Source organism: Podospora pseudocomata, chromosome 3 (assembly GCF_035222375.1).
Source record: "Podospora pseudocomata strain CBS 415.72m chromosome 3, whole genome shotgun sequence".
In the NCBI taxonomy this organism is placed as follows: Eukaryota; Fungi; Ascomycota; class Sordariomycetes; order Sordariales; family Podosporaceae; genus Podospora; species Podospora pseudocomata.
In genome coordinates this window covers 2,103,703-2,122,576 of record NC_085887.1, presented here as the reverse complement: position 1 = coordinate 2,122,576, position 18,874 = coordinate 2,103,703, and the positions used below count along the sequence as shown (strand labels likewise).

Here is an 18,874-nt window from a genome sequence, read left to right as displayed (position 1 = left end):
CCCCTATGAGTCGGGATTGAGTGAAGATGTTGAGTGCAAGTGAGGTGAGAGTTGTGATGAAAGCTGAGATATTAACCAAGTTAAATAAGTAAGGGAAGAATGTAAGAAAGTAAGTGAACTCATTCAATTCCAAGGTTCTGTGACAAAAACACCGTCGTTAATGGCCATCAGTTCATAGACATGATTTCGTGTGTGAGCTGGACTCAGACGCGAAACGCGAGTAAGGGACGAGAAGGCGCAACGCCAGGTCACGTGTAGCTTGCCGAAAAGAGTGGGCCATCCAACGGGGAAATACCGGGGTGGTGGAGCCGGGTGGCTCAGGGTGCTCTGGCCACTGCCAAGGCCTGCCGTTGAGGGACCGAGTGTTGAGTGGCCAGCCGGCGCTGAGCAGATGTTTCCCAACGTCTGGCCTTGCATCATCTTCGAGTTTGTCTTCCAATCTCATCCCGCATTCCTTTTTGTTAGGGGACGTGAACAGTTGCTGTTAGAGTGAGAGTGGTCGCAACAACAACAGCAATGGCTCTCCACGCAAGTGGGCTGCCGGTATGATGCCCCGCCTCCCACCTTCCATCTTGACCTTCCACTGACGTGATGCCGTAATCTTCAGAGCATCGCAGCGGCGACGTCGGAACTGTGGCCGTCCATCACAAAGTCCCTGGCCGTCCTTTCCTCGACGACGCAGCACGCCCGTGTCTCGGCTGCTCCTGTACCAAACCCGACATCCTCGACGACCAAGCTTCCTAGCTTCATGCGCAACGCTCCACTGGCAAAGCTCGCTCTTGAAACATCTTCTCAGGCAAATGTATCGTCTACCAACATTCTCTCGGTATTATCTACAATGTCTCCCGGCTCCATCGCTATGGCGAACCCCCTCATCCGCAGCTCTCACGCTGCCCTGATGGCCCGTCGACCCGTCGGCACCGTCCCCGGTCTTCGCTTCATGAGCACCACTCGCCCCCCGATCCGTATGCAGTCTGTCTCCTGGCCTGCGCTCAAGACGGTCGATGCTCTCCCGCCTCGAAATGTTCAGTATCGGTCTTTTGGTAACTCCAACTTGGTTCCTCACCACCTCCTTTCTCGCACCGAGGCTGCCGCCAACCGGAATCCCCAAAGCGCACCTACCCAGGCCAGCTTTTACCAGCTCTTGCTCAAGGCCAACATGCCTGCCATAGTAGTGGAACGGTATCAGTCTGGTATGTCTTTCCCTCTCAAGGTTATGTTGACTACGCTAACTTTACCACAGGACGCTTTGCTGCCAACGAAAGTGCCACGCAAGCATATAACCAGGCGCTTGCCATGATTGCTGGAACACTTGGCAGTGCCGGTCAGGCCTCTGCGGGAATCAGTGAGCAGGCTGCAGCTGCTGGACAAGCAATTGCCGCTCAGCGCAACGGCGGCAATGTCGCTGTCTCTGCTGGCGTTACTGGAAAGGGCGGTGCGCTTCATGTTATCGTCGACGAATCGTTCGGTAGCGCTGCTTTCCGGTGGTTTAAGTTTATGCTCTGGTTCAGTTTGTGCGCCTACGTCAGTCTCGTGGTTATGACGATGGTCGTTGAAACAGTTAGTTCGCTGAAGAGACCTGGTGCCAAGGTTGACACTATGGAGGCCAAGGCCGAAAACCAAAAGGCTCGATTCTCAGACGTTCACGGCTGCGATGAGGCCAAGGAGGAACTTCAGGAGCTGGTCGATTTCCTGCGCAACCCCGACAAGTTCAACACACTTGGTGGTAAGCTCCCCAAGGGTGTGTTGCTTGTCGGACCTCCCGGTACTGGTAAAACTCTCTTGGCTCGGGCTGTTGCCGGTGAGGCTGGTGTGCCCTTCTTCTTCATGTCTGGCAGTGAGTTCGACGAGATTTATGTCGGCGTGGGCGCCAAGCGTGTCCGCGAGCTCTTCAATGCGGCCAAGGCCAAGTCTCCTTCCATTGTCTTCATTGATGAGCTGGACGCTATTGGCGGCAAGCGTAACTCTCGCGATGCTACCTATGTCCGGCAGACGCTGAACCAGCTTCTCACCGAAATGGACGGTTTCTCTCAGAACAGCGGCGTTATCGTCATTGCGGCCACCAACTTCCCCGAATCTCTCGACAAGGCTTTGACTCGTCCTGGCCGTTTCGATCGTCATGTCGTCGTCTCTCTCCCCGATGTCCGAGGCCGCATTGCCATCCTCAAGCACCACGCCAAGAAGATCAAGATGGCTGCCGATGTGCGTATGGAGGACATTGCCGGCCGTACCTCTGGTCTTTCTGGCGCTGAACTTGAAAACATCGTCAACCAAGCCGCCATCCACGCCAGCAAGCTCAAGAACAAGGTCGTCACGCAGAAGGATATGGAATGGGCCAAGGACAAGGTCATCATGGGCGCTGAAAAGCGGAGCATGGTTATCACTCCCAAGGAAAAGGAGATGACTGCCTACCACGAGGCCGGCCACGCCCTTGTTGCTTTCTTTAACAAGCAAGAGGGCGGTAGCCATCTCTACAAGGTCACAGTCTTGCCTCGCGGTCAAAGCTTGGGTCACACCGCCTTCCTCCCGGAAATGGATAAGTACTCTTACACTGTAAGAGATTATCTTGCCATGATCGACCGTGCCCTTGGTGGCAAGGTTGCAGAGGAGATCGTGTACGGCAGCGAGTTTGTCACTAGCGGTGTTAGTGCTGTAAGTGTACCCGCCGCGTTCATGTTGGACCCGGTCTGAAGTGCTAACACATTTACCTAGGATCTTGACAGTGCCACTCGCACCGCCTGGCACATGGTTGCCCAGCTCGGCATGTCGCCCAAGCTTGGTCCCGTTGAATACCTCCGCAAGTATAATGAACTCAGCTCGGAAACCCGCGCCATGGTCGAGTCCGAGGTCAAGAAGGTCCTGGATGACTCTTATGCCCGCGCCCGTGCGCTGCTCTTGTCGAAGAGGACGGAACTCGACCTGTTGGCTAAGGCTCTTGTCGAGTACGAGACTCTTGACCACGACGAGGTAGTCAAGGTCCTCCGCGGCGAGAAGCTCACGGACCGTATTGCTGTGCCCGTTGGCCCCATGACGGTGCCAGCACCAACCGATCCCTTGGAGCCAGGTCTGCCTCTGCCAGGCCTGGGTGATGATGGTGATGGTGGGAGTGGCGGTCCACCACCGCCTGCTCCGCCACCACCAGCGCCAGCGAGGACGTCATCGGAGGAGAAATGAAGAAGATGAAACGATAATGGGTTGGTTGGGTGTGTTTTTCGATAGCGTAGATTGGAACGATAGGGAAACAATCAGGCGGGGTGGTTGGTGGGTGGATGGATTGGCATTGATGGCGTTTTGATGAGTTGTGATTACACTGTCCTTTTATTGGTTTCTTTTGTCTTCTTTGATACATTTTCCTTCCCCACCAAATGAGGTGGTGGGTGAGGCATACATTACTACACTCTTCCATAGCGGTCTTTAAAATGGTCATAGATGAGATGAGCGAATGTATATGTAAGTTGTGAGATGAGAATGGCTGCTGAGATGAGTGTGGATAGGTTGTGAGGGTAGAGGTTTTAATAGAAGATCTTTAAAGGCGTCTCATACCTACCTACCTTAGGTCAGATGCCTACCCAGACAGAAAAGGCATGATCTATACCTCCTCTTGTCAGTCTCCTACATCTTTGCAGACCTTGCAGGGCTTCTAAGCCTTGCATTGGCTACAAGCCTTGCAGAGAGGGCAACACTTGCAGAAAAGCCCGCACTTGTAGACTTGTAGACTTGCGAGAAGAAGAAAACCAGGATATCTAGCTAGAATAGAGAACACACATTCTTCACTCATGAAAAACAATGGCCTTGAAGTGTAGGGATCTTTTCTGCAATATCACCCCCCCTCGCGCCACTCTGTCTAACCTAATCTTTTGTCAAGTCTTTCTAAACAAGCTTGTTATTTTCTTGCTTTGAACTCGCCGTATATACGCAGGGGGACTTTATGCTGAAAAAGGACGATGCTGAACGAAAAGTTATAAGCCAATTCTGTTGTGAAAAGGAGATGTTTGTTTTGGCAATTAAGGACTTGTTGTTATTCTGATGAGAAGGAGAGGGGAGTTTCAAGTGTTCTGTCTATCAAATAACGCAGCAGGTTTCCAGAAAAGAAAAATACATGTCTGTCAAGGAAGGGGACGGATATCAAATGATAGTTCTATCAACATGTCTAGGTGACTTGAACACAATATGGCCAAAGTGTTCCTGGAGATCACATTATAAAGCACAAGTTCACTGAATCTACCAAAAAATCCACCCGCTTATCATTCCTCACCTACTAACTACTACTACAACAACAACAAGACTACCAAAAAAAGGGTCATTCATGAGCTGCTGCTAAAAAAACATACAGAATGGATATCAAGATAGAAAATTAAACCCTTTCCCCCCTTTCTTTCTCCCTCATTTCCATTCCCACTCCTCACTACCTCCGCCTTTCTCCACCCCCACCTTCTTTTTTTCCCTCCACAATCCTCCCCTCATTCATTCGAAAAAAGAATAACAAGTTTGTGTGTGAGTGTGAGTGTCGTAAGTATTTTTAAGGAAAAAAAAAGACAGCTGACATGGGGAATAAAGCTAGGCTGTGTGTTGCTAGGAAAGATCGCGAGAAGAAAAGAGGAGCTTGGTTGGTATAAGGGGAAATACAAAAAATGGTAGAAATAAAAACGCCAGGCTGCAAGTATGCTTTGCCCCTTCTCCGCAAGCAAATGAATCGTCGTCGTCCAGAGAAATAATAGAGCCCTTCCTACTCGTCGCAAAAGTGGTATAGAGACAATGTACAAATGAACCAAATGACCGCCGTTGAAAAAATCATGCTGTTTACATCCACCATCACCGGCTACCCTTTAGCGACCGAGGCCGCCAAGGGCGCTGATGCGGGCACCAGAAGGCCTGTGGATCAGGCTCTCCGAGTGCTTGCCCACGACTCCCGCTTCCTGGGGGACGGAGTGGACATCAGACTGAGATCCGTCGATATCGTCCTCGTCGTCCTCGACGATCTTGGTGGGGATGTCATGGTGTCCGTGGAGGTAGTGCTGAGAGCCTCGCTCAGGGGTCGTGGCCGTGCTAGCGAAAGACATGCTAGTGCTGCTGCGGTTGGGAACGAGATCCGGTGTGGGTGGGATGCTAGAGAGCCGCCCGCTGTTCGGTCGGAGGAGGGTATGGTCATCACTGACATCGGACGTTGCCGCCGAGCTGCGATCGTCGTCGGACCGGGCGATGGAGATATTACTCCCTCGGCGACTTTTCGACAACCGCGAAGAACGGGAGGCCGAAGAATCCGACCTCCCGTGCTCCGCGTCATGTGCAAGTTGGAGGCCTTCAACAGCGGCCTGACACTGTTCCGAAATGTTCCGGATGATATGGGCGATGGCATCGGTCTTGTCCTTGAGGTGCCGATCCGCCACGTCGATGAATGCTTGCGTAGAGATTCGTCTGCTAGCAGCATTCAGGTTCTTGAGGAACCGCTCGTCATTGCTAGACTCGCCAGCAGCTTGGGCTACACGTTTGTTAGTCTGAAAGATTCTTTTACAACGGGGAATACACAACATGCCTTCAACCGCATCAACGGCGTCTTGCGCAGCAAAGCCAGCCTCAATCTCAGCAGCGAGCTCCTCGGGAGACGTCAGAGTCTTGACGAGGTGCTCCATGTGGTGATGTTGGCCAGAAATCAAGCTACGCAGGTGAAGCACAACACGGCGGGCTTCGTCACGCTGTCTTGAGATGGCCGTGTTGGTGGTCTGGAGCGTTGACAGCTCCTTGCGATTCCTCTTACGCTCGCGCTCAAGCTCCTCGGCAATCTCCTGCTGGAGGACAAGAGCCTCAAGAGCATCGTCACGCTGCTTCTCGGTGCCAGCCAGACGATTGGCAAGACGAGCGGCGTCGTCCTTTTGCTGATCAATAAGACTGCCCAGGCGACGGTTCTCGCGTTTGTGCGTCTCAATCTTGACCTTGAGATCTTGGGTCTCCTTGGTGAGGGTGTCAGCAAAGGCCTGGAAACGCTGGAACTGCTGCTTCCAATTGTCGCACTCCTCCATAAGGTAGTTGTTCCGCTTGTTGACCTTGCCGAGTTCGGTGTCCATCCGCCCCTTAAGGTTGATAAAATCCTGCCAGGCCTCCAACGCGTCGCGTGAGTACTGGTTACGTTCACGGACAATCTCGTTCAAGTGCCGCATGGAAACCTTGGTCATCAGTGGCTTCTTGACCGACCCTCCAAAAACAGCCTTCAGGCCGGTGTTGCGGCCCATCTTCTCGCACACATGGTCCATCACCGACATGACGGCATCTTGATTCCACCATTCAGGGTCCTGAATAGACTCAACCTGTCCACGCATGACAATAATCTGACCCGCGGGGACAAGCTTGCCGCCACCGTACGCAGAACGCAAGTGCTGGGGAACACCCGATGGTGTTACATCACCATTCAGAGCCTGGGTAAGGCGGGTGATGAACTTGGTGCGCTGGTTAGGCTGGAGCGCAGAGGGGGGGTTGGAAGTGAGCACAAAGTTGCGGTCGAGATCCACCACCAAAGCATCTGTCGGCGCAGTGAAGAGCGTTCTGCACTCAGCAGTGATACCGAGGATGTACGGGCCAGGCTCCTCGACAAGGTCCTTGGCATGGCGAGCATGCACAACAGGGACATAGAGACCACTCCACTCATATACGCGCACACAGAATCTGACAGTCTCGGCAGCCATGGTGAGCATGGCTGGGTAATGACTGACAAAAATGATGCGGCGGGTGGGCGAAATGGCAGCCTCGATCACACCAACAATGTTGGGAACCGAGAGACAGCAGAACAAGGGCCACATGGCAAAGTTTTGGAACCCAGTGGGCGAAGAAGGAAACTGGTAGCAGAGCGCATAGTCCTTCATGTCGATGCGAACCAAATCGTTGAGACGAGGGGCGGGAAAACTCAGAATTCGGGAAACCTCCTCGGCGTGAAAAAGGTTAGTAGCCTTGTTCCAGTGAATCCACATACCACGCAGATAGTCGCCGAGCAAGTTGTACAGCGGGTAGCGGGAGAGGAACGAAAGGCAGTAGGGGATCCAGTACTGCTCGTCCGGGTTGTCGTAGAAGTCGGGCTCGGTGCGTTTCCTGAGATCGCGGATCGTCTCGGCTCGCCTGTCATCGGCGCGGGACCACACCCGCAGGCAGATACCGTAGAGCGTGTGGGAGGAATCCTGCTGGAGCACAAAGGCGTGGTGGACGCAGTGAGGCTGGCTTCTGCCGGTGCAAATCTCGACATCGTGGGGGAAGCATGCCTACATCAACGGGTTAATAAGCACATCCGGCAGCAAATTGGGGAAAGTTTCCATGACATACCCTCATAGCAGAGTGCAAAGCACGAGCAATCTCATTGTCCTGCTCGAGCCTGGGACTGCTCCCAAGAATCTCGGGAAGCCAGAACTGAGGAACGGCACCCTTCATGTGGCCAATCTTGCCCTGCTGGGGCGTTGGAGCCTTCACCCATTGCGAAGGCTCCCGGCCGACACCACAGACCATGTACGCATGAGTAAGGGTCTTGGGAGTGCGCTGCTGAGGTTTGGCGCTCAACTGGCCAGGAATCGGCTGGGTAATGCGGGAATGGAGGGACGAGGTGCGGCTCGGGATGACGAGGTTGGCATCTTGCTGATCACGGGTGACAGGACGTCCGTCGCGGTGGTCACGGTCGCTGGTTCTCGGACGGGTGAAGGAAGTGTGGGCTGTTAAAGAGGGCGCCATTTTGAGTTTGTATGGCACTCAACGGCCAATCCGTCTTCAGTGGTCGACCGCGGGAGCGCCAGCGTTGGAGCTTCTCCGGGGGGGTTTTTTTTTGGCGTAGGTTGGAGCTTGTCTCAATCAAGGGGCAGCCACAGCCGGAGCGGTGATCGCCCGGAACGTGTAAAAAAACGAAAAAAAAACAGGCGCCTGCCGTTGTCGTCGTTGTTGACAGAAGAGAAACAATCACTGCCAATGCAGTGAAGCGGCGAAGAGGTACTGAAGCTGAAGCAATTGCAGTGGGAAAAAGGCCGAGTGGGCACGCGGGACGCTAAGATTTCAGCGTGGAGCTTGTCGGCTGGCGAAACGAAACACCTTGGACCCGACAGACTGGCTGCTGATGCTGCTGCTGCTCTCCCTGCTGCCACTTACAGCTTGCTTCTCAGAGAAGAGAGGAAGCAACAAGAGCCAGAGACTCGAGGAGAACCAGAGGCAGAGGCAAAGGCGTAGGCAAAGGCAGGAGACGAGATAAGAAAGGACCGTGATGGAGAGAGTATGAGAGTGAAAGTGCGACCAAGCTCGTTGAAGAGAGGCCCTGGCCCCTCGCAGGGATGCAACGGAGCAATCAGAGGGCTTGAGGCAGGTCAGGCTCAACTGTCCTGAGAAGCTGGCTGCAGGCGTGGTCACCGTCCACGGGGAATTGGGAAATAAGGTGGACGATGCAGGTGCAGCTAGGGGCAAAGCGGCCAGGGGTTTTTTCAGCAGGGGCCTGGCTCCAGGGCCCATCAAGATAGCCACTCATTTCGAAAGTCTGTACCCAATACTTGCCGTGATCCGCCAATTGCTACCAAAAGGTCCGCAAAAGCATGCGATGGCACAAGTTCCCAAGACTTCCGTTGCCATCCCGAGTGGCCCCTGCTCCATCGTGACAGTGACAGTTTCTTGACTGCTGCAGAAGAAGAATCATCCCTCTCCTTGATTCCTGAATTCTGCCGCAAATCGAATCGATTGCTCAATGCTTCATTACGGCAGTATCCGTTCTCTACCTCGTTATCTTGAATCAAAGTTATCCATTATTTCATTCATTCATTCATTCATTCGCGAGCACGACAGGCAAAAGACAATGAGTCCTTTTTCGTGAAATGAGTGGATTCGATCGTCGCTCTCCCCAGTTGTAATTAACCCACGGGTGGTCTTACCATTACACAACGCCACGCTTTCTAGGAAGGAAAGAGAAACCTCGGGCTTGTGGCAAGTGAGAGCCAGCCAGCTGGGTCCCATGGGTTGGCCGTGGTGACGAAAGAGATGGCACTGATGGCAAGCTGGCGACGAGTCCAGTTTAGCTGGAGATCAGAATTCATCATCATGGGTACGTCCGTAATGGCCCAGGCTGTCAATGACTGACATGAGCGGTCTGAGCAAACGGGCAAACGGACACACACGGCGCACTGATACCGGGGACGCCGCGTGTTTGAGGTGATGGAAGCCGAAGAGATCAGCGCTCCCCGTGGACCGGCAGCAGCATCGAACAGAACAGGCTGCTGTTTGGTGCGGTGAGCCGGGTGGTGTGCTTCGGTGTAGCCTGGAAAGTGCCCGTATTGCTTCGTTGTGTTTCCGTTTCGAGTCGACCTCCCCCCCGCGGTGTCAAAAAGCAGCAACAAACAGCGCCGCATCCTGCTGCAAGTTCACGAACAGCGGATGCAACCTTTTGGACTATGTGTTTGTGTTCTGGGGGCACGCTTTGACCCCTGATCGAAAAGACGCAAGACGCACGATGCTCCGAGCGTTTGCAGCAAGCGGGGAAACAACTGGTCCAGGCGTTTTCAACGGCCAGACGGATCCCGCTACCGGCAGAGGGCGAGGAAAATACAGTCCTTTCTTTTGGAAAGGGATTCCTCCTCCTCTGAATCCTATCTGATCACTGACTTGGATGATAGGTCGAAAAGCCCGCCAAATCGTGAGACAAGCCACCCTATGCAAGACGGCAGACGCACAGGAGAACTGCCCTTTGATCCACGAAACATAACGCAGTCTGCAGTGCAGATGCCACAGTTGCATCGCTGATGGATAACAAGCCACAGGAATCATGCGGAGGCACATCAACATGGAAATGCGCCGGATTGGTGCAATGTTTCCTCGAGTCAATCACCGTCGCAATCAAGCCAACACGAAGAAGCAATCACCATGGCTACTTTTTTAGAAGAAAAAAATACAGCAACCCCACGGCAGCTCGCAGCTTTTATTGTCTTGGTGGCCTCTTAGTAGGCCATGATATATATCTTACCTAGGACAAACCTAGGTGAGGGGCAGACACGGCAGACCCAAAAGCAGCAGTCGTCACATTTCATATCCAACGCCCATATCCCGTGTCATAATACACCTCTGCTATTGGAACACAGGACCCGGTTTCGAGTACAGAGCGAGGAAACTCGACGTCGGGAAGTGCCATGCCCTCCCTCCCGCCACCTCCGCGCCCCGCGGGAAGGGGGGAAACGAGACAAACGGTGCCGACAAGCTGTGCTACCGCAAAACCCCACGCATGAACAAGTGCTTGGCTGCCCTTGTTTGAGGAAGAGGGGCGGGGAATTTGATATGGGCCGCAACGGTATCACAAACAGTCGCAACGTCCCTCGTTTGCCGGTCCTTGATCACGTCGTCAGCATCTCTCCCTTTTTTGGAGTATTGAGCGGTGAAGAATCAAAGAATTTTCATCAGAGAAGAAAAGGCGAGAAAAAGCAACATGACCCCATTCCGATGACAGGCCAGGACTTCCAGGCCTGCCTGGCTGGTGGTATTTTCGTGTCCCTGTCCGCAGTGCGGGGGACTGCAGATGTGAGGGTCCGAATTGGGAAGGATACCCCTGGCTAAGCCTGTTTGAGACGTTGCATTGGTTTACGCGATGAACCTGCTTGGTCAGCAGCAGCATGAGGCCATCGTAAGTTGACCTTTTTGGTATGCCGAAGAATCCGGGAGTTGGAGTGACGGTGATGATTATCTGTCATTCAACTTCAGTTGATCTTCTCTATAAAAGTGCCAGCTATTGATAGCGTCAAATTTGGTGTGAAACGGCCACTTATGCCGGCGCCGTGAAGAGGCTTGGCTGGTGAAAGGTCCAAGCACCGTTGCGATCCACCGCGTCCACGTGGGGTCAAGGTTGAGAGCTTTGTGAAAGAAAATAAAAAGAGTGGCCGTTTTCTGAAGTTTGACAAGTGGCAGTGGGTGATGAGAAGTGAGACTCACACATACAGACTATCTCTATCGGAGTTTCGCCAATCGAAGCCCAACGTCAATTCAAGATCCAAAGTCAATCAATCAATTGCTGTGGAATGGAGGCGGGAGCTAGTGTAATTAAGAGATTGGCTGGCTGGGTTGTTCCATGCTCCTATCTTATCGTTGCCTGCCGGCTAACGGTCCCCACTGAAAAATTGCGATAAGGCTTATCGGCGCAACGCGATCCCAGAAACGTCAAGCACCGATTCAACTCTTTCATCAAGTTTTCCAGCTCCAAACATTCTGTATACACCATACCGCGTACCACATGCTATAGGCCCTTACAATGGCCGACTCCTCATTGCTCACCGACCTGTGCACTATCTGCCACGCCGAACCCCCGAAATATACCTGCCCGCGATGCAAAGCCCAGACCTGCTCTCTCGCCTGCAGCAAGAAACACAAGACTCGCGCCAGCTGCGATGGCGTCCGCAATCCACGAGAATACATGCCAATCCACGAACTGCGCACCCCTAGGGGTATTGATCACGACTTCAACTTCCTCTCATCCATCGAGCGCGAACGTCTGCGTGCCGAGCAAGACATCGTCGAGGTCCGCCGGCTGATGGACGCCAAAGAACTACACCCACCAACCCCAGCAGAAGAACAAAAGCTTTTTCGCAAAGTATGGGACGGTGACAGGTTAAGCTTTGAGCCTGTAGAGAACAATACCCAGCACAATGTCATCGTGGCCCAACTGCGCCGCCGGCTGAGAAACCTCGACATTGAGGTGGTGTACATGCCCAAGGGGATGAGCCGGCAGCGGGAGAATAAAACGTCGTGGAATAAGAGGACCAATGCGATAAACTTCCAGGTCGAGTGGTTGATTTATGATTCTTCGTCGCAGCAGAAGCCATTGAAGGTGCTGTATAAGGCGCTGGAGAATATACCGCTTTATTCGGCGTTGACCAATACCGTTATTTGGCATAACGGGCAGCTGGATCGTCTTGTGCGCGAGGCAGATCCGGAATATGATGAGAGGAACCCGTTGAAGAAGCCGAAGGCGGAATACATCCCCGTTACGATTCAAGGCCAGTCTACCCCAGCGTGGTCATCAGCACCATACTGCTTCCAGAACCCGCTGGACTCAACCTGGTTTTCGTTCTCGTCGGCACCCTCTGTTGAGTCGACACCAGAAGAACAATACCATAAATACAGCTTTTACCTAAAGAAAGCCACGAAAGAGGCGCCCAACAGCAGGACTTTGATCCCGCTCTCCCCGGACAGCAATTTGAAAGATGCGCTGTCCGGAAGAACAGTAGTTGAATTCCCTACGATTGTCGCCATTCAACCTGGCTGCCCCCTCCCACCGTTACACGAAATAGGGGACTGGATGCCCCGTCCCCCACCGCCACCGCCGGCACCCAAGCCTGTGAACGAAAAGAAAAGAACGCTTGAGAAGGGTCCTAGAGGGAGGGGTGGTCGAGGCGGCGGGAGGGGTGGGAAGAGGGTTAAGTTTGAGAAGGGGCAGGATACGAGGGGTGTTGAGGAGGAAGAAAGTAGCTCCGACGAGGAGGGGCAGATTGATGAGGATGAGGGTGTGGAGATGGAGGATAGGGGGCAAGGGATCAGGATTGATAAGGATGAGAATGGGGTTTTGAAGGTAGATTTGGGGACGGGGGGGATGGTGAATATGGATGATGTGGCGAGGGCGATGGCGATGGATCAAGAGAGGTGGGAGGAGGAGAAGGAGAAGGAGAGGAAAACGGTGAAGTTGCCGGGTGGGGGGTGTTTGGTTGATTACGGGAGTGATGACGATTGATCGGGATGTGGAATTGCTGTGATGTTGGGTGAGAAGATGACATTTAGAAAGACATTAACAGGCACATATGTGACAGCGGCTGGCTGCATTGACTGTGTGCTTTGTTGTTCAAGAGAGTGCTGGCATGGAATCCATAAAGGGCATTCTCGTCTTCCACTTGTTAGGTGCCCTACAAACTACTTGACGGCAAGACAATGGAAACCGGCAGGGGACTCTATGCTTGAGACTGCAGGTCGAGAAGAGAATATTCTTGATTATTGGTTGGTGTTTGATGGACATGATGATATAACAAAAGACAGGCTTACATCTAGATTTTGAAGAGGGTGGCAAGAACACGGTGTGGTTTGATGTAAATTATTGGATTACGGCCTCTCACACCATGCTTTGGAATGGAGTTTCTACACCTAGCAAAAGGTCGTAGGTGATGTTGAGTGTCTAAAGTGCGAAGTTGTCCGTAGGTGTTATTTCATGAGAGAGTATGATGGGTGTCTAGTTGGTGAACCAAGGTACTTCCAGGATGGAAGCAGATGACGAATAAAGGCTCTGCATTGATAGGAGTCGGTGGCTGAGGTTGTGCGGTGATGATCTGTTCATGATGGCTACTACTATCTTTGACGAAGGGGTAGTAACTACTTATGCCCAACATTTCAACGAGGTGAACAACCCATTGCGGTGCCTCGACAGTTGCTGAAAACCGACGACAGTAAGACATAGTTGCTTCAGGCAAATTCCGCTGTGTACGATGCAGTCAGCATTTAGCCGTGCTGACCAACAGTCAGGACTTGCTCCTCGCTTGATGGCTTTCCTAGTGATGGTACGAAGGGTATATATACCCCCCCTTCTGTGCTGACTGACATCCTGATGACTGGCAGGTTTTCATCCCGGCGGTGCAATTGGTTGTTGCGACGGTCAGGATTGCCTACTGTGCCTGGCGTTCTTGGGTTGAAAATTCTCTGGGAATTGGGATACATTTTTGTGAGTCGATGGGTTCGAATTCAGAATCTAGCTTAATGAGCTGGGTTTTTTGGAGATGGTTGGGGGTGGGTCTTAGGTTGGTGAGGTTGGGGGTTATAATGTGGTTGTCTGATATGGATAGCAAGGGGTCGGAAAGTAGGTTTGGGTATCCAGGGGGACTCTTGAGGTATTTTGGATGAAGTTTATGGTTTGTTAGAGTATGAAGTACCAGTTAGGAATGCCCTTCAGCCGATGTATTGAGTGTTGGCATCAACGCGAGGAACTGTACGCCAGGTATGCCAGGTGAAAGTCAAAGGCAATACCGTTTCCAGCCCCGTTGAATGAGGTTACGGTCTTATGGCTAAATCGATACAACCTTTACGTTTCACTACTTTTGAGATGGGAGGCACTGTGGTCAAATTCACAGCTTACTCTGCTGCCAAAACTCAGCAGACTACTTTGAGAGACATCAAGCACATCACCTAGCGCCGACATGTGGACTTTACAGATCCATATCAAATCACGACCAAGTGATGGTAACGAGTCGTGTTGTGGGATCAGTCGGCCTTGGCGCATTGTAGCTGTCTGTGTGTAATTATCACGATGCGCTTGGCACCCACACATGGGTGGAGTTTTACACATGAGGCAGTTACGACTTTACTAATAAGCTTGCTCCGTACACCAACAAAAAACACCCGGGTATTATTATCTTTGCTTCCAACCAGAACGACCAAGAGCCTCCCTCCATTCCATTCCATTCTATTCCATCATCATGCTGCCGTCCTCTCCTGCGCTTAGGCGCCCTTCTCATGCTCCTTGACAAGGTACTCATCCAGCTTGTCCCACTGGCCCTTAACCTTGTACGCTGACGTCCAGTAGTTACCCTTCTCATCCTTCCCAAACGCAAAGAAACCATCGACAGGCTTGATGGGACCGTGGTTCTCCTGAACGTATGAAGGCCGACATGGTACACCTGGCTTCTGCACCTTGCGAGCAGGAGCAAAGTCGAGGTTGAACAAGCCCGCCTTGGACCAGTTGGAGAAGCCAATCTGGGCCATGCCGCCGTCGCCAAAGATGACAATTGGGAGACCAGGCCCTTCACGCACCATGGCGTAGTAGGCCTCGTGCTGAGCCCGGGTGCCTTGTTCGTTGATGGCCCGCCGCACTTGTCTCGCGAGCCAACTGAGGGGCTTGGTGTTGACGTCACCAGCAGTGACGAGAACGTTGCCCCAACCGAAAGCATTGCCGACATAGGGACTCTTGGATGCCTCAGGGATCAGGTCACCTTCGAATGCCTTACGGAGCGACATGGCAATGGATCCAGCCACTGTCCTGTTGGGGTCCATGTCCTGGGGCCCGACAACTGACTTCATCGTCCAGGCAGTGAGGATGTCGCCTTCAGTCAGGAAGACCTTGGATGGGTCCTCGCCCTTTTCGGTTGCTTCAGCCCGGAGCTCCTCGATTGCTTTCTCCATCTGCGTCTTCCAATACGATTGCGGAATGCACACCATGCGGTTTTCCTTGGCCCGTGCCAACATATCGAAGCCATATCCGAGACCCCATTTGAGCATACCGCCAATTCCAACCTTCTTGTCCATCAACAGATGGGGCTCTGTTGGCTGTCGGGTTCCTTTAGCCAAAGCCTCGAACGGGTCGCTGTCCAAACCGCAGGGTGTGGGAATCTCGTGCTCCTTGCCCCAGAGCATGTTGCTCCAGCCCTCGATGACATATTGCATACCCAACGCATCGAAGGCAACATGCTGCCATTGGAGAACGGCAATGGTTTTGTCGGTGAAAGAGTTGACACGCAGACCTAGGACGGGCATGTCAGAAGTGAGATAATCGCTGATGCCGCCGGGCCTGTAACCAGGCTCGAAAGCCAAATCAGCGAGGTCGTCAGGGTCCGCGACAACCGCCGGCCTAGTGGACGGTTGCGGGATTCGCGAGGCAGCTGGGTGCTGGGCGGCGGGGACTCCGTGATCGACATGGGCGTAGTTGATGATGGGACGGTCAGCTGAGAAGACAGTAGGGATATGCCACTCGATCGCTCCGGTTGTTGGGTTCTTCCGGAGACGTCCTCCAAGTCTCTGCCAGCCTTCCCTCTTCACAAGACCCTCGAGGGCTTGCTTCAACTTTTCTGGCTCCAACACATCGTCGAACACAAGAGATACGGCCATGTTGTTGCCCTGCACCAGCGGGCCGCTCTCGAAGAAATGGAGCGGCACCACCCGGTCGGTATCGACCGTTGGGACGGGTGGCTTCCCGCTACCGAATAGTTTGTTCATCTTTGTCAGCGGATCGAAAGAAATGAGCGACTGCCGTTGCTGAGAGCGGGCCAGAATCGAAATCGTCAGAGAAATAGGGGGAATAGGCAGAGGATATCGCCACAGAAAGAAAACACAGAGTCGCAGCCTTCAATCTCGTCAACGTCTTTGTTTCTTTTTATCAGCTTCTCTTGCAACGCAACGACACGGGGGAATCGTGCGAGTAAATCATCGTCTTTGGCCACGACGAAACCACAATTTCGGCCTCTCGGGGCCCTCGGTCCACGGAATCATTGCCCTGCGGTCCATCGTGTGGCCTCGCTTCTGGGAACGATAGCCCCCTTGGAGTTTGGGGGTGCCTGGCATCTCGTCCCCCAGACAAGGGCTCTGCAGATGTGATTTTGCTTCTGCTGATGCCGTTAACCGTTTTCGGTAGCCGCTACGAATTTGCTGCAGCCAACATCACGCTACGGCGTGGGAAAAGGGGTGTTTTCGTTGCTTTCCTGGATTCCTGGGACGGTTGCCCCTTTTCCCCGGCTGATGATCTCTGGCAATTCATCGTTTCCTGTCAACCACTGCCAGCAAAATGGCAACACGGGGAACCCGGCCGCCTGGCCCCGGTCCCTACCGCATGCCTGCCGAGCCGAAACTAACGTGACGGCGCCGTCGCCCGTCGCACGGATTATGGGTCCCGTACTCGGGTCCCACTCTCAGTCGTTCCTCGGTGCCAAACCGTGGGATTGGGAGTGGGATATGAGGGAAACTCAGGGAAATCGCCAATTGCGATTCGTTTCAAACCTCTGCTTCTTTCCAGTAGCGCGGAACTATCAACCCACTTTCTGCATGCCAAATCACCTTTTGTTCAACCAGCAATAGAACTTCAAGACCATGATCCTGGAGCTACACTACCGAGGAATCGAGAAGCGACGGAAGGCACAACCGAATTTGCTTTTTCTAAAACTCTTCTCAGCAAGGGTCCTTGTCGCCCTCGTGCCACCCAGGTGAAGATGGCCTTGTCCGAGCTAGATTTGCAACAAAACTGGGCTCATGCCCATCTTGGGACTGGAATCTGGAGTTGATCCTTGTGGACTATGTTTATGACGGTTATTATACGGCCAAAACACCATCGAATTCTGACGGCACCGAGACTTGACGACAAGATAGTGACAGAGAGGAAAAGGCAGACGACACAGAAAAGATGGATCCCAGTCTCCTCCCAGAACCGACCCAGGATATTGGGCAGTTGGGTGCCCCGTACAATGACCTTCAAATCGGCACAATGGTCGCCTTTGGGATAACATACTTCATGGCGACATTCTTCCTGGCTTGCCGATATTTCCAGGCCATCAAGATAGTAAAGAACGTCGAGATCGATTTGAGTAGGTTGCTCTGGTTGTCGTCTTGCGTTCATCACTGACCTGGTTTTTTTTCTGCACAGTCATCTTGACACTATGTTATGGCCTTGCACTAGCCTACTTCATCACCATGGTTAAGCTGATGGACTATGGGTGGGCGCGACACATGACGGAGATCTTTGCGTCCAACTGGATGAACCTCCTCGAGTTCAACAACAAGCTGCTCCCCAACACGCTTATCTATCTCATCACACCGGCTGTGACCAAGATGGCCATGTTGACTGTCTTGTTCAAGATCAATCCTTCGGTCACATACCGTATCTGCGTTGTGGTTATTGGAGTATGCATTTTTGCCTACACTTTGGTGCTGACCTACCTGACCGGAGGGCCCTGCACGCCGCTCAAGGGTGACGAGACGATCAAGTGCTTGATGAACGTTGCCATTTCGCAGTCAGTGTTGAACATTGCGTCTGACATTGCCGTCATCTTGCTTCCCATTCCCACCATTATCAGCTTGCAGCTGAGCTTCAAGCAGAAGTTATCTGTAGGAGGTATTTTGGCTCTGGGCTCTGCGTATGTTTTTGCTCCTCTCACTACCTTATTACCTCCGCATCAAACTGATCGTTGTTCCCCACAGTGTCGTCATCTGCTCCATTGCGCGCCTGCCCTATTCCATCTCCCTCGGGTCATCAGATGATCTCTCCTGGGAAGAAGGCATTCTCGGCATCTGGTCCATCGTGGAGGTTAACATCGGCATCGTCTGCGGCTGCGCCATGAGACTCAAGAAGCTTGTCACGGCCTACCTGCCCAGAATGGGCTGGAACAGCTCGCAAAAGAAGTCGACGCCGTACGGCAGTTCATGGGGTGGCACCACTGCTGCGGGGTCAAAAGGTGGAAACAAGACTTTTGACGAGGCAAACGGTTTAAAGGGTGATTACCAATTACACAGCGTGCAGAAGGGTGGTCTTGAAGCCGGGAGCACGGATACGATTCTGAAATAAGGCATCACCGAAGGAGGGGTGTTGATGAGGAGTCAAGGGCACATACATGAACACAAGGGACAACAACAACAAGAACAGGACCGAAGGACAAGGAACAACAAACGTGTCGACGGGATGGGACAGATATGGAGGGTAAAATTGGGGTAGGAGCGTTTGTTATTTTTTTGCCTTGCTCAGGTATGCGTTTTTGGGTTTGGGGGTAGGCCCCGATTAAAAGAAGAGAATGTTTTCTTTGTGTAATAGTAGTATGGTCATAGACTTGGAAAGTTTAGAGAGACAACAACAATCAAGTAAATTTAAAACAAATGAGCTTGCCTCTATTGTGACGAATGCTCACTGGGAAGGACATAAGCGCAGCGTAGGGACACTCGCTAGCTTGTTGAAGTCCCCAATGTCAGTCTGCTTACATATTGGTCGACTAAGAACACGGCTGGCTGGACCGTCAACTACAAACAATAATGTATTCTTCCTCAGCAAAGTTCTAATTATCTCGGGCGGTGATAGGCTTATGAGTTTTATGTCTTATTCAGAGCTTAGCTCATCGTGAGCTCGTCCCCACTCTTTTCGCCCTCCGTCGCTTTTCAACCG

At 52.7% G+C, this 18,874-nt stretch overlaps 5 protein-coding genes across 5 annotated transcripts; 3 read left to right on the top strand and 2 right to left on the bottom strand.

Annotated features, from left to right (window-relative positions):
• Positions 1 to 336: 336 nt before the first annotated feature.
• Positions 337 to 3,535, top strand: YME1 (i-AAA protease yme1). The gene is made up of 4 exons (XM_062888897.1): positions 337 to 543; positions 608 to 1,193; positions 1,244 to 2,652; positions 2,713 to 3,535. Exons 1-4 carry the CDS (start codon positions 517 to 519, stop codon positions 3,172 to 3,174), a joined length of 2,484 nt encoding a protein of 827 aa, XP_062744825.1. The 5' UTR covers positions 337 to 516; the 3' UTR covers positions 3,175 to 3,535.
• Positions 3,536 to 4,826: 1,291 nt separating this feature from the next.
• QC762_306020 (uncharacterized protein) lies at positions 4,827 to 7,704 on the bottom strand (the record flags this gene model as incomplete). Its single annotated transcript, XM_062888896.1, has 3 exons — positions 4,827 to 5,479; positions 5,534 to 7,244; positions 7,306 to 7,704. The coding sequence occupies 3 exons, from the start codon at positions 7,702 to 7,704 to the stop codon at positions 4,827 to 4,829; spliced, it is 2,763 nt and encodes a 920-aa protein (XP_062744824.1).
• A 3,532-nt stretch (positions 7,705 to 11,236) lies between these two features.
• On the top strand, positions 11,237 to 12,712 carry QC762_306010 (uncharacterized protein; the record flags this gene model as incomplete). Its single annotated transcript, XM_062888895.1, has 1 exon — positions 11,237 to 12,712. One exon carries the CDS (start codon positions 11,237 to 11,239, stop codon positions 12,710 to 12,712), a length of 1,476 nt encoding a protein of 491 aa, XP_062744823.1.
• Positions 12,713 to 14,460: 1,748 nt separating this feature from the next.
• Positions 14,461 to 15,951, bottom strand: QC762_306000 (uncharacterized protein; the record flags this gene model as incomplete). The annotated part of the gene is made up of 1 exon (XM_062888894.1): positions 14,461 to 15,951. The coding sequence occupies one exon, from the start codon at positions 15,949 to 15,951 to the stop codon at positions 14,461 to 14,463; it is 1,491 nt and encodes a 496-aa protein (XP_062744822.1).
• Positions 14,565 to 18,803, top strand: QC762_305990 (uncharacterized protein). Its single transcript, XM_062888893.1, has 3 exons — positions 14,565 to 17,309; positions 17,369 to 17,858; positions 17,923 to 18,803. The coding sequence occupies exons 1-3, from the start codon at positions 17,129 to 17,131 to the stop codon at positions 18,284 to 18,286; spliced, it is 1,035 nt and encodes a 344-aa protein (XP_062744821.1). The 5' UTR covers positions 14,565 to 17,128; the 3' UTR covers positions 18,287 to 18,803.
• The last annotated feature ends 71 nt before the right edge of the window (positions 18,804 to 18,874 follow it).